Source organism: Neolamprologus brichardi, chromosome 8 (genome assembly GCF_056152115.1).
Source record: "Neolamprologus brichardi isolate AB-2024 chromosome 8, ASM5615211v1, whole genome shotgun sequence".
NCBI classification, from domain to species: domain Eukaryota; kingdom Metazoa; phylum Chordata; class Actinopteri; order Cichliformes; family Cichlidae; genus Neolamprologus; species Neolamprologus brichardi.
In genome coordinates, this window is record NC_142111.1 from 26,666,049 (window position 1) to 26,680,431 (window position 14,383).

General features: G+C 44.2%; 1 protein-coding gene across 2 annotated transcripts in view; it reads right to left on the reverse strand.

Annotated features, from left to right (window-relative positions):
- The window catches only part of tcerg1l (transcription elongation regulator 1 like), a 70,202-nt gene that overhangs the window by 6,208 nt on the left and 49,611 nt on the right, over positions 1–14,383 (reverse strand). For both annotated transcript variants that reach the window (XM_087844992.1, XM_087844993.1), the window contains exons 10-13: positions 13,396–13,514; positions 9,534–9,685; positions 9,366–9,453; positions 8,839–8,941 (exon numbers count right to left, since the gene is read on the reverse strand). In XM_087844992.1, the coding sequence (XP_087701118.1) occupies positions 8,839–8,941; positions 9,366–9,453; positions 9,534–9,685; positions 13,396–13,514 (462 nt within the window). The remainder of the gene's footprint in view (positions 1–8,838; positions 8,942–9,365; positions 9,454–9,533; positions 9,686–13,395; positions 13,515–14,383) is intronic.

Here is a 14,383-nt window from a genome sequence, read left to right on the forward strand (position 1 = left end):
ACATCCGGTTAAATTGTCAGCTCCAAGCAAGTTGTCACATCCGGTTAAATTGTCAGCTCCAAGCAAGTTGTCATGTTCATGTAAGTTGTCTCCGCCGGGCAAATGAATTTCAGCATGATCGTGATCATCAGGGTGTGTCTTTGGCTGGGGAATCTCATAGACTCGAGTGACCTTTATGGGCTCTTGAAGAGGTTCCTCTCTGAACCAACAGACATCCTCATCTTCCAGTTCTGAATGATCACATTCCTCATGTTGTTTAGGTGATTGCCTTGTTTTTGGTTTGCGTACATGAGTTGGTTGGACAGGTTTCTCCTCAACAGGGGCAAGAAAACCACAAGGGAGCAAGAGATCGCGGTGGACTGTGCGGACTGGGCCCTCTTTTGTTAAGGGTTTTATACTGTAGACGGGCAAGTCACCTGCTTGGTTCACCACAACGTGAATATCAGTCTCCCACTTGTCGGCTAGCTTGTGCTTGCCTCTGAGACGGACTGCACGCACCAAAACTCTGTCACCTGGCTCTAGTTTTGAGGGTTTCACTCGCATATCAAATCTTGTTTTGTTTCTTTCTGCCATTTTGTTAGCATGGTCTGTTGCTAGTTTGTAGGTCTCTTGTAGAGTTGCCTTTAGTTTTGTTATGTACTGAGAATGCGACTTAAAACTTTTGTTGTTAAAGGGCAGCCCAAATGCTAGATCGACTGGCAATCTTGGCTGACGGCCAAACATTAACTCATATGGGGCAAAACCAGTTGTATCGTTTTTCGTACAATTGTACGCATGAACGAGTGGTTTGACATAGTTATGCCACTGAGTTTTGTCCTTTTCCTCAAGAGTACCTAGCATACTTAGTAACGTTCTATTGAAACGTTCTACCGGGTTCCCTCTGGGGTGATAGGGTGTTGTCCGGATTTTGCGAATGCCCATGATCTTGCAAAGCTCTTGGATAATGTGGGACTCGAAGTCAGGACCTTGATCGCTATGCAATCGTTCGGGTATCCCGTAGTGGACTATGAAGTTGTCCCAAAGGGCTTTTGCAACGGTCTGAGCTTTCTGATTACTGGTAGGGATGGCTAATGAATATTTCGTGAAATGATCGGTTAATACAAGCACATCCTTTACATTACTTCGATCAGGCTCAATGGACAGGAAGTCCATGCAGACTAATTCGAGGGGTCTGGTGGATTTGATATTCACAAGTGGAGCTGCTTTTTCTGGAGGAGTTTTACGTCTTACACAGCGGTTGCATGTTTTGATCTTATGTTCTATATATGCTGCCATGCGAGGCCAATAGAACCTTGTTCGGGCAAGATCTAAGGTACGTTCAGTGCCTAAGTGGCCCATGTCACAGTGGAGGCTTTGGAAGACTGGGTCACGGAGCTGTTCAGGTAAGACAAGCTGGTAAGTAACATCTCCTCCATCTTGGCGAGTTCGGTACAGGATGTTATTGTGCATCTCCAATCGATTGAACTCTCGGAGTAGAAGGTTGATGTCAGGAAGTTCAGCTCGCACAGTTGGTGGGACTTTTTCTCCAGTTTCAATTTGTGCAATGACTTCCCTCAGACAAGGGTCTGTTCTTTGTTCATTTGTGATCTGTTCAGGGGACATATGGGGTATAACAGGAAGACCACCACAGTCATTTTCATTGACAAGGTCACCTGGAATGGCAGCTGCAGAAATGGCTAGCGAGTGAACCAAAGGGATGGTGTCATTTTGAGAGCTGCATACAAGGTGTTTCTCACAAATAGCAGACACTACTTCAGGACTTAAACTGCTGTCAGGTAGGGACAGGTGAGTCTGTGTGAACTGCTGTATGCGGTCGAGCTCTTTTTGGGACACTGCGTCGTTAAGCAACTCGCCATGTGGCCGTCTAGAAAGGCCATCTGCATCTGAGTTAAGCTTGCCTGCTCTGTACTGGAGCTTAAAGCTAAACGTTGACAGGGCAGCTAGCCATCTGTAGCTCATGGCATCCATCTTAGCAGTAGTTAATATGTACGTCAGAGGGTTATTGTCTGTTACGACAGTAAACTGATTTCCATATAAGTAATCTGCAAACTTTTCAGTCACTGCCCACTTCAAGGCTAAGAACTCTAACTTATGGGCGGGATAACGAGATTCACTCCTAGACAACCCACGGCTTGCATAAGCTATCACCCTGGTCTGGCCATTCTGCTCTTGATAGAGCGCGGCGCCAAGCCCTGTAGTGCTGGCGTCGGTATGGAGCATATATGGCAGTTTAGGGTCAGCAAAACCCAATACAGGTGCAGTACTGAGCTTTTCAATGATGGTTTTGAAAGCAAGATCACAAGAGGGAGTCCATCGCTCGCCGAAAGGTGTCTTGGGGTCATGGTACTGGACAGACTTAGCTTTAGGCTTTGTGCTTTTGCGCAAAGGAGGGTAGCCTGATGTTAAGTCAGTGAGGGGCTTAACAATACTCGAATAGTTCTTAATGAACCGCCTGTAGTACCCTGAAAAGCCTAAGAATGAGCGGAGCTGTTTAAGATCACGGGGCACAGGCCAGGTACTTAAGGCTTCCACCTTTTCAGGGTCAGTCTCCACTCCCTTGCTGGACACAATATGCCCAAGATATCTGACAGAAGTTTGGAAAAACTTGCATTTTTCGGGTGAGAGTTTGAGCCCATATTCTTTCAGGCGATCAAGAACTTTCATTAAGCGAGCCTCATGTTCTTCAAGTGTCTTGGAGAATACAATGATGTCATCAAGAAACACGATCACCTCACGCAGGTTCATGTCGCCCATACATTTCTCCATGAGCCGCTGGAATGTGCTGGGGGCATTTGTAATGCCTTGGGGCATTCTATTAAATTCCCAAAAGCCGATGGGACATACGAACGCCGTCTTTGGTTTGTCCAGCGCCTCCATCTCAATTTGGTAGTACCCAGATTTTAAATCCAGGACAGAGAACCATTGCGACCCGATCAAGGTGGAAAACGTTTCCTCCAAATTGGGGAGAGCGTAAGCATCTTTTATAGTCTGCGCATTAAGCTTTCTGTAGTCGATACAGAGGCGGACTTCACCATTTTTCTTCCGCACGACTACAATGGGTGAAGAAAAAGGCGAGGTAGATTCCCTGATCACGCCAGCTTCTTGCAGTTCTTTGAGGTGCTTACGGACTGCTTCCAGGTCGTTCGGATGTATGGGACGCGCTCTATGCTTGAACGGTGTTTCATCTGACAATCTGATTGTGTGTTTCACTTGATCCGTCTTTCCAAAGTCAAGATCATTCTGTGCAAACACTTCGGGCATTTGGCTTAGCTTTTCGGTTATGCGCTCCTTCCATTCAGCGCTAATAGGGGAAGAGTCAAAGTTATATGTTACATTTGACTTCTGCTCAGTTCGGGATCTTGGAGTTCTCACTGAGTGTTCGTGAGATAGAACTCTTTGATATGCACTGACTTCTCCGATGACACAATTTAGAGGGATTGTCACATCATGTTCGGATTCATTGGTAAGTATAACTGGAACAAGGTAAGGTGCTCGTTCAGGTAGGTCTATGAGACAAGGTTTCACAAGGATATCACCAGGTAAGGCTGACATTCGTGGATACTCTAACAAGACAGACTTTTCACCGTTACCGGCTGACACAGCTACAGCACCATCTAGAACAACAGTTTGGCCTGCTGGAATCAACTGTGGCTCTTTGTTGTGCATCGTCACTAAACCAAGACTACTGTCTTTGGACTGTTTGTGTCGTGACTCAAGAACTTTTAGAACTGCCCTATAACCATATGGCAGGTTCAGCTGCAGTTCATGGCATGTGTCAGAGTACAGCTCATAAAGTACATCTAATGTGTTTGTCCCAATTAGCACTAAGGACTGAGAAGCTGTGCGCACATCGGGGACAACTAAGGCAAGTGTCGGCACTTCAGCTTCAATGCCAAGGAAGTCTTTTGGGAAAGTGACATGTAGTTCAATGTAGCCTAAGTAAGGCACAGACTGACCGTTGGCACCCTCAACTTCTAAAAGTTCAAACAATGGCTTAATCTCATGAGAGGACAAATGCTGACGATAGTAGGACTCGGGGACTGTAGTCACCTGGGAACCAGTATCTAGCAAACAACTCACTGTGTGACCATTAACTTTCACTTGTGCAGTACTCTTTGTACCAATTAGACCTTTAGGAAAGTCGAAGGAATCTGTTCTTGTGTGTGACTTTAGGCTGGCACGCTTGTTAGGTGAAGCTTTTTGTTTAACCTGGGTGGGACGGGTTAACAAAGCATCAGCCTCCATTTGTCCCGCAACGGAGGCAGAATTTAGTTTAAAGAGAGCTGGTCATTCTGCCTGTCCCATATCTGCCTTCTCACTCTTAATTCCTTTCGTTTTGCAACTACAAGGGCAGGATTGGGCTCTGATTCACAAGTGGCTACTATATGTCCATCTTCCCCACAGCGGAAGCAATACCAGGGCTTGGGCCTAGTACTGGGGCGGCTGGGTGGAGGTGAGTTTTCAGGTTTGGCATGGTCAGGTTTTTTATTTTCAGGTTTCCTTGTTCGAACTATCTTCAGTGTTGCTTGTTTCTTTGGCTTTACAACGGCAGCTAATTGGCTTTTTAGATCGGCAACTTGTTTCTTCAGCTCTTCTAGACTATCTGACTCTGCTTGACGAACATCTGCATTTGTTTCAGTGACCGTCTGTTCATGAGACACTGCTTTTGGTTTTGTGGCGCTAAAGTGTTTCTTCATTCGCATATTTTTAACTTCCTGTCGGTTTTCTGCAGTACGCAGGAGAAGCAATAGCTCCGCATAAGTGGGTGGCTCCTTATGCTTTAGCTCCAATTGCAACTCCGTTAGCAAGTTATCATCCCAGCAGCCTCTGTAAAACTGTTTAAGAAGATGCTTATTTACTTCATGTGGTTCAAGCCCACCTCTGCGCACGGTGTGACTGACTGCCACCTGCAAACGAAGCAGATAAGCAGAGGGCTTTTCACCGTGATCTTGGAAGGTGTTCATGAAGCGTACAAACAGTTCCTCACCATCTTCGACGGTGCCAAAAGCTGAATCCAGAAGTTTAAGATAGTCTGCAGGAGTGGCTTCTGGCCCAAGAGGGCGGATGACATCAGAAGCGGGAGCAAGGAGACTTTCAAGAATCTTACGAGTTTTTTCCAACTCGGACAAAGAAGTATCTTCCATCAACAAGTCAACATGAGAACGCCATGTTTCATAGTCAGCTTCGCTGTAAGGTCTGGGCATCTTGCCAGAGAAAGCTCTGAGTCTTAATGTAGAGTGAGCATGTGATGTCTTTTCAACACTCTTGACAACATGCTCGACTACTACTTTCTGAACCTCTGGTGGGTTGAGGTCAGTTGGGCTCAATATTTGAGGTGTCAAGTTTGGTCTCATGGGGCGTTGGAATGCACCCTGAATGGATTCAGGAGGGTGAGGCAGTTCAGTTAAGACTGAAGGTGAGGCTCCAAGTTGTGTGGATCCTACCACAGGGCAAGTCTGATCAGCAGCATCATTTTCGAGGTTTATCTCAGCTGTCTCAGCAGCTTCAATGGTCTTCCCTATTGTGGACAGGGCCTCCCGCAACACTTCTTCGAAATCCTTCCCACTTAACTTGGCTAAACCCTTCAGGTTGCTAATGTAAGCCTCAGTAACACTGCCCCCTACGGTCTTAGCATAGACGTCAGTTAAGGCTCGAATGCGGTAACTGACATCTGGATTGTCAGTGGACTGTAAGAGGTAAGGCAGCTTAGGGGCTAATATTTCAACGGCTGCACCGGACTCGAACTCTACAATATGACTTTTGTGGAACGCGGAAGAGTCATCATCGACAGCGAGTACTCTACGAATAGTACCATGTTGCTCCAGAAACTCAAATACCTCTTTGTCTTTCTCTCTATCTGTAACACCACTAACAATAATGGCATTTGGTACTTTAACGGCATACTTCTCGACAAAATCCATTTTCACAGTATCTGATCAAAAGTCAAACAGGATTCCAATGTTGTCACACAACACTCTAGGCTCCTGGCTGGCTCGCCACTTTTTTACTTATGTAACACTGGTGGTGCAGTACTAGTAATGGGCATGTAAGACCTGTTAGTGTTACTTCTTGCCTTCTTTGCCTGTAGTACGGGCAGTATAGTTACCTTTAACCACAGTACGAGGACAGAAGGGAAATATGGACCAGATCAGACAGGTTCTAGGTTCGTAGGAGCCAAGGGTGTATGACAACAGAGGACTTGTACACAGTAGGTGTAGGAAACACAATTGCATTTATTAGCAATTATTAAAGTTGTGCACATTTAACAAAAGTAGAGCGCGCTTCTTGAAAACAAAATAAAATAAACCCCACAAATAGTCGACCCAAGGATATATTGTCTTTTGTGTCTTTTTCAAAGTCAATTTCAGTCTTTCAATGTTCACTAGTCACGCATGTGTGTTTGTAACCAGTCGGGTTACAATCTACCAGTTCATCCGGCTCTTTGGGCTGGGCTCGCCATCCAGTACTGGAAAAGGGATCCTCGATTCTTCTCAGGTCCTCAAAACCAATCCAATCCAAATAAGCAAAGGGAAAAAACCTGACCTGGGGACCAGGCCAGAACACAGTAGTTCAACATTTAAGCTATCATGCCTGTAACTTATTATTACTACTAGTTGCTTGTAGTGTTTCTAAATTTCTTTCAAAATATTCTATGTTGTACAACAAATTATTCTCATTTCAAAAGGGAAAAAGTGCATAGGAAACACACATTTAAAATAATACAAAATAGCTCAGCAGTGCATTAAAAATACACATTAGCTTGAGATTTATCAAGTTTCAGCTAGGTAAAGTGCAGGTGAAGGCACTTAGTTTCACGTTGCTAATACTTAGTGTGCAGAACTATAATTAGCACCATGAGAAAAGTGAACATGTGCTAACATAACAACTTCGCACAAAACCATACATTATACATTAATACCACAGTAATGTGACAAACCTTTAAAGAACATCTCGTATAAAGTGCAGCAGACTCAGTGCTAATTGCTTTAGCCTCGGAAAAGGCACTTTCATTGCAAAATGGCTAACGGAAGTTAGCATCGGAGCTAGCGGCGAGTAGCATGCTATGCTAGCGCACATGTGCTGCCTGGGACTTACCATGTGAAGCAACAAATGCTGCACGGGGCTTCACAGTGCTCACGCTGGCTCACGGAATACAGTTATGGAATACAGTATCACCCTTATTATTCTCGCCGAAAAAAGGATTTTCACTATCCAGCTAGCTTCTTCGCTGCACGGGTAAACTGATCTTTCACCGTCTGTGTCTCTGGCGTATCTGACTGGCACACGAAGGCACACACAGGTGTCTGAGCAGCGCACAGACTGGGGGAGGGTCAGACCGGCCAATGATTGGTTGCTCAGTGGATCTAACCAAACACACTCTACAGGACTAAGTCCTGCCCCCACATCATTTATATATATATCATATATCATTACATATAACATATGTACATATTAATTAAACTTATGTTTACATGCTTTATCAGTATTTATTATATTTATTATAATTAACTTTGTTTTTATCAATATTTATACCTTTAATACCGTTTTTAACACTGGGTTACAAGTGGGAGACAGAAGGGAAACACAGCTCAGGGCAAACGAGACAGGGGAAGCAAAACCTTTGAAGAAGTAATTAATTATAGTTACTAGTTAATTCTTCAAAAAAGTAACTGACTTAGTAACTGAGTTACAAGATCCTAAAAGTAATTAATTACTTCAAAAGCAACTATTTTGTTACTTTAAAAAAAAAAAGTTTAACCAGGGTATAAATGTCCATTTTTAACTACTTTAGATTGTCTCTCTACATTTCACCTTTAAAAACTATTTATTTGCCTTGTTTGGTCTCATCCTGTTCAGCACAGCCTCACGTGTCTGAATTTACAGTCATGTTTTCATTTTGACAAACTGTATTAACACAATTGATCTAAAATCAGACAAAAAACATAAAATCCGAGTAGAAAAAGTTATATTTTTACTGTAACAACCACAAACATGTTTATTGAATCATATTTCATAACTTTAAATGCAAATATAAATTGTCAATTTTAAAATGCACAAGTTTTGCAAACAACAAAGTTATTTGCAGCCATTTACCTTTGACCCTTTTTTAATAACCATTTCACTAGCTGTCAAAAGCTATCAAATACGGTGCATTTCTCGGCTTTTAAAAAAAACGCTATGCGTCGCCAGGTGTTTCATCAGATTCGAGGTGTTACCTCCTTTGACAGTATCACAGTATCAGCTTAAAGCACTTGTTGCAGCTGCTGAGTTTGCATCTTTTGCTGTGAAGTACAGCCAGACTTTGACCGCTTCGCCTTGGGCATTTTTAATCTGTAGCTCTGCTCTAAAAGAACGTACGTACCTGGACCCGCCTACTATCCTCGGAAACGTAAAATGATTGGCTAGAATCTAAAGTGCATCACAGCTCAGGAAAAATAAAGCACCGAAATGTGCACTGCTTTTCGGTCTGGTTACTACCGTTTATGTCAGTACCCATCCCTACCTTAGACACTAAACGTGACGAAACTATTCAGGAAAAAAACGCATCGTATATATTGTTTATCACGACTCTGGTTTTATGTGGCTCTATCATGGGCCCGCTGATAGAGAGCGCCGTGTTTACATTGGTATCAGGTGAAATGTACACAGACGTGATGATCACTACTGTTAGCTCTCTGTAGAGGTTCGGGAGCAGTTCATAATTGTCCCGTTGATGCACCAGCTTTCTTTTACCTGTAAACTGTTGCTGTATCCTGAGAGTTTTCACAGTATTTCCAGTGAAACATTTGTACTTCAGTGAGTGCTTGTGTGCAGCATGTGTGTTGAGTTTAATGTTACCCCTCTCTCCAGCATCATTTCCTTGAAGTGAGCGATCCGGAGTTCCAGTGGGAGGAGCTGAACGCCTCCTGGATGGGGAACGAGAGACATCGACTCCTCTGTTCTAAAAATAAAGAACCGATGATGGTAAAAATAGTAAATGGCCTGTATTTGTGTAGCGCTTTACTCGTCCCCAAGGACCCCAAAGCGCTTTACACATCCAGTCATCCACCCATTCACACACTGGTGATGGCAGCTACATTGTAGCCACAGCCACCCTGGGGCGCACTGACAGAGGCGAGGCTGCCGGACACTGGCGCCACCGGGCCCTCTGACCACCACCAGTAGGCAACGGGTGAAGTGTCTTGCCCAAGGACACAACGACCGAGACTGTCCAAGCCGGGGCTCGAACCGGCAACCTTCCGATTACAAGACGAACTCCCAACTCTTGAGCCACAGGTTGGTGATGACATCAGCAAAGCAACATCTTTACTTTTACTGACAAAATAAACAAAAACACTTTCACCTCCTGCATCTTTTAGACTCACCTGTTCCTCTTGGCGCCGTGTTTAAGCTCATTATCTTCATCTTCATCATTCCTATGGAGACCAGTTGATTGACAGCTAGAGCTGATTTCTGTCACGAAGATGTAAAATCCACAGTTACAGAGTGAAGTGAGACAGCTGAGACACAGGTGAAGCATAGAGAGGTCAGACCTGAAGGTGAGGTCTTCTTTCTCTTGTGGGGCGGGTCCTCGATGATGCGGCTGATGTCTCGATCGATCAGCTCTCCTGGTCTCTCCCACACAGAGAGATGGATTGTGGGATTGAAGAAGAACACTCTATCATCTCCAGTCCAGACCACACACCTGAAGACACACATGCACACAAATCACCAAACGAGGGTCATACTATGAGCCTCACTGCCCTCTGGATAAGAGCCAATCTTCAGAAGTGAATCCTCTACCCTGAGCACCATCTTCAGTCTCCTCCTTCCCAACAACAACACACCTGCTGCTAATTACATGCGCTACCTTACATATGTTCACATAGACGCACCATATGGTAAAACCAAAAGGTGACCCCTAGCGGCACACATAAGGAAAATGGCTCCTACACAAGTGTACATGAGACATGGGAAAGCTAACTTAAAGGACGATGAATATAGGAGTTACTGAATAAAGAGGATGGGATTAATTTACACTTCTTCCTCCTTTTCAAGCATGAAATTTGAGCTGCTTTTATATAATAAGTAGATCAAGCATATATATGCAGCACGGTGGTTAGCACTCACAGCAAGAAGGTCCTGAGAGAGCTGAGAACATGGCCAGAGGGGGCTACACCTGTTCTCCAACACTGCTTTGAATGCACAGACTGGGATATGTTTAGAGAAGCTGCTACATACTCAGACACCGTGGACCTGGAGGAGTTCACAACTCAGTGTGTAACCAGCTACATCAGCAGATAAACTGAGGATGTCACTGTCTCCCAGACCGTCATCACCTATGCAAACCATAAACATGGTTCTCTGCAAAGCTGCACAACCTGATGAAAATCCGAGACTCTGCCTTTAAGTCCAAACATAGAGAAGCTCACACTACAGCCAGAGCAGACCTATCACCAGCCATCACAGAGGCAAAGCGGCAGAATGCAGATCAGTCAAAACACACATTTCACAAGTACAAAGGACAGTCGGCGCATGTGGCAGGACATCCAAACAATCATGGCTACAAGCCAACGCCTCCAGCATGCAGCAGTGATCCCTCTCTGCCAGACCAACTAAGGCTACGTCCACACTGAGACAGCGTTTTCCTCAAGAAAAACGCAGGGTTTTGAAAACGCTGTCGAAAACGCACACATTTAAAAAAGCAGCTGCGCCATCACAGTGTGGACACACAAGAATGCAGACTTTCTAAAACGATGGCATATTTTAGTCATGTGATGCAGTCATGTGACCAAATAAACAAAGATAGAGGAGTGCATTATACAGCAGTTGTAAATGGTAAAAATGGTCTGTATTTGTAAAGCACTTTACACATCCAGTCATCCACACATCCACACACTGGTGATGGCAGCTACGTTGTAGCCACAGCCACCCTGGGGCGCACTGACAGAGGCGAGGCTGCCGGACACTGGCGCCACCGGGCCCTCTGACCACCACCAGTCAGCAACGGGTGAAGTGTCTCGCCCAAGGACACAACAAAACGTGCGGCTATCCTAAATGGGCTTTCTTAAAGTCAGCAAAGAGGCACAGAAAAGAAGATCAGACACCAGCGAGGGAGGATAAGAAGGACAGACGCAACAACATTGTCATCCCCTATGTAGCCGGTGTATCAGAGAAACTCAGGAGGGTTTTCTCCAAGCATGACATCCCGGTGCATTTCAGACCCAGCAACACACTCAGACAGAAACTGGTTCACCCGAAAGATAAAACACCAAAACACAGACTTAACAATGTGGTGTATGCTGTACAGCAGCGAGGAATGCCCAGACCTCTACATCGGAGAGACCAAACAGCCACTTCACAAGCACATGGCACAACACAGAAGAGCCACCTCCACAGGACAAGACTCAGCTGTCCAGCTGCATCTAAAGGTCAAAGGTCACTCTTTCAAGGATGCCAATGTTCACATTTTGGACAGAGAGGACAGATGGTTTGAAAGAGGAGTGAAAGAAGCATCTATGTCCACTGTGAGCGACCATCTTTGAACAGAGACGGTGGTTTACGACACCAACCGTGGGACCGTCATTCCACTGGAATTCAGCCATAACCCAGCACGGACCATAACAACGCGGAAGGTCACCTTTTGGGGGTGATGTGGGATGTGGGAAAACGTCGGTATACTACGCCCCGGCAGTGAGAACGGACCGGTCCGGGCCATATGGAAAAAACAGATCAAAGGTATGGCCTTCAGAGTGTGTTGGTTTATTTAGCCACTGAACTAGGTTAAGTGGGTCAGTTAGAGCAATAAAGTCTTTGGCTAATGGATCATCCTTACAACAGATATGAATATTAAAATCACCCGTGATAAGAACACAGTCATATTTAAAAAGAACAGATCCTAATAGATCAGCAAAGTCATGAATAAAAGCCTTGTTGTATTTCGGTGGTCGGTAGAGTTTTAGAAGAATCGGCCATATCCAATAATTGAACTCCAAAGGTAGGTAGGGGAGGGGAGCTGCCGAATTTTATGTTTATTTTCAAAAACCAAGGCTAAGCTACCACCTCTGCTGTAAGCGTAGGTGAGCTGAAGAAGGCACAGTCTGGAGGGAGAACCTCCGAGAAGGAGAACGACTCACCAGGGCGAACAGAACGTCAGGAACAGAACGTCCAGCCCCGAGGTGAGGAAAAAGTCATTTAAAACAAAAGTCTTATTCACCAGCGACCTTACATTTAGTAGAGCCATCTGTTTCATGGACGCCATACTTGTAGTGCGTCGCAAACGGCTTAGGTTGCTGTGATCCACGCCACCTCTGGAAGACGTTATCCAGGTCCTGGGAGGACTGGGTAGACTTACTGCCCGATGGAGCAGAGCCACCGACAGCTAAGCGATCTGACAAGAACGATGAGCATAATACCAAGAGAATGAGGAAAGAGGGTTCGAACAGAGAGGCAAGGACGACAATAACTTGAAACTGGTATTCAATACCTACTGCACATTCCACTTTGTATTATCTCTGTCCTGTCTTTGTTTATCGTACAGTTAATATTATATAGTTACCATTACAGTATTGTATAGTTAGTAATGAGTACCTCTTTATCCCTTAATTTTACCAAAATTTAGCAAGTTATTTATTTCTAATTCCTAGTTTTATATCTCTTGGAGATATATCCTTTATATATTTATAAATACACCATGGGGGGCTTAGGGTGAAACAGCATTTTGGTACACTGTACACTGTGTATACTACTATGTTGACAATAAAGCTCTTGAATCTTGAATCTTGTGTTCAATTTCCCCATCAGGCCTGGGCTCTCTCTGTGTGGAGTTTGCGTGGAGTTTGCATGTTCTTCCCATGTTTGTGTGGGTTTGCTCCGGGTACTCCGGCTTCAATGTTGAAAATGGACAGGATAGGGACATAAATCAGGACAGGGGGGAGGCATATGACAGTGTCCAGTAAGTTCAGGTTCACGACTCCAGGAGCTTAAATGGTTCGACTAAATCCAGGAGCTGAGTGGCTGTGGAAGATAATGGTAAAGATTCTCTAATAAAACAAGACAAATATTCTGTGATTAAATGATTCAACTTTTGTATTCACACAGTAACACAAACATGAAAAACAGAACAGTGATGTTATAGTTGCTACAGACTGAGGGGCAGGATTTTTCTCAGACCCACAGATGACGGTCTGAACAATCAGCATCCTCAGCGCCGTTGTTTTTTTTGTTTTCACACAAAACAACCAGATGACTGCATCGGTTCATGGTTGCCGTGGTAACACCAGAGAGGAGTCACAGTACAAACAGCGGAAACGTCCAGATCAGCCACTGATGAATTTTTAATGAATTTAGGCTAAAACATGTCTGAAAAATCAATAATCATCAATAACAACAATGATGTTACAGAACAATGGTTACCATGGGGACCCAGGCACAGGAGTTGAGGCGACAGGGCGCTTGTCTTTCCTTCTTCCTTCTCTTACGTCCTCCTCCTCTTCATCATCATCCTCTTCTTTGTGTACAGACACACTGACACACTGCAGCAGACACACACACACAACAATGTTATTGTTCTACAAGCATCAATATGTAGATAAAAAATGGGGCTTTTGTTTGTCGTTTTTGGCTTTACACAGTCATCTAAGGCTATATTTGAATTCTGTTTTAATATTCTTTACTTTCAGACTCCCAAAAGTTTGATTCTGTTCATCTGGACGTTTTCAGTGGGAGAAATGTTTCATCACTCATCCACTCTCGGCTGACTGCAAGTTTCCAACCTTATAAACAGGACATTTGCACAATGACTGAAACTGTCCCACTGGTGAACAATGGGCTGGAAGGTCAGTTCCTTGATACTTAACACGCAAATTGCCATGACCACTGATCATCATCAACAACAACAAAACCAACAAACACTTAAGGTACTGTTTATAAGGTTGGAAGAAGTCACGTGGATGAGTGACGAAACGTTTCTCCCACTGAAAACGCCACGTCCAGATGAACAGAATCAACTCTTACCTGGATGATTGAGCATGCATCAAGACAGTTACTTTCAGACTGTTTCAGACTGCAAAAAAAAAAGAAAAAGAAAAAAGAAAAACATCTATAACCCTCATCAAATGAACATTAGCCATTCATTTGATGTCCCTCCTGTGACCAGTTCCAGAGTGATTGAGTAAAGTTACTGGCAGATGCTAGAATGAAATTGACCTCAAAGAGATATATGGTATAGTTTGTAGGATGCTGTTTTATCTGTGAACACTGAAACTATTCCCTAGGTGGTAATGACACTGCAGAAAGTGTAACACAAACTGAAAATAGAGAAGGTTCTCTCTTTTCCACTTTGCATCGCCCTATCTCATGCTTCATTAGAGCTCCTCCTAAAGTAAATGGTGAATGTTTGCAG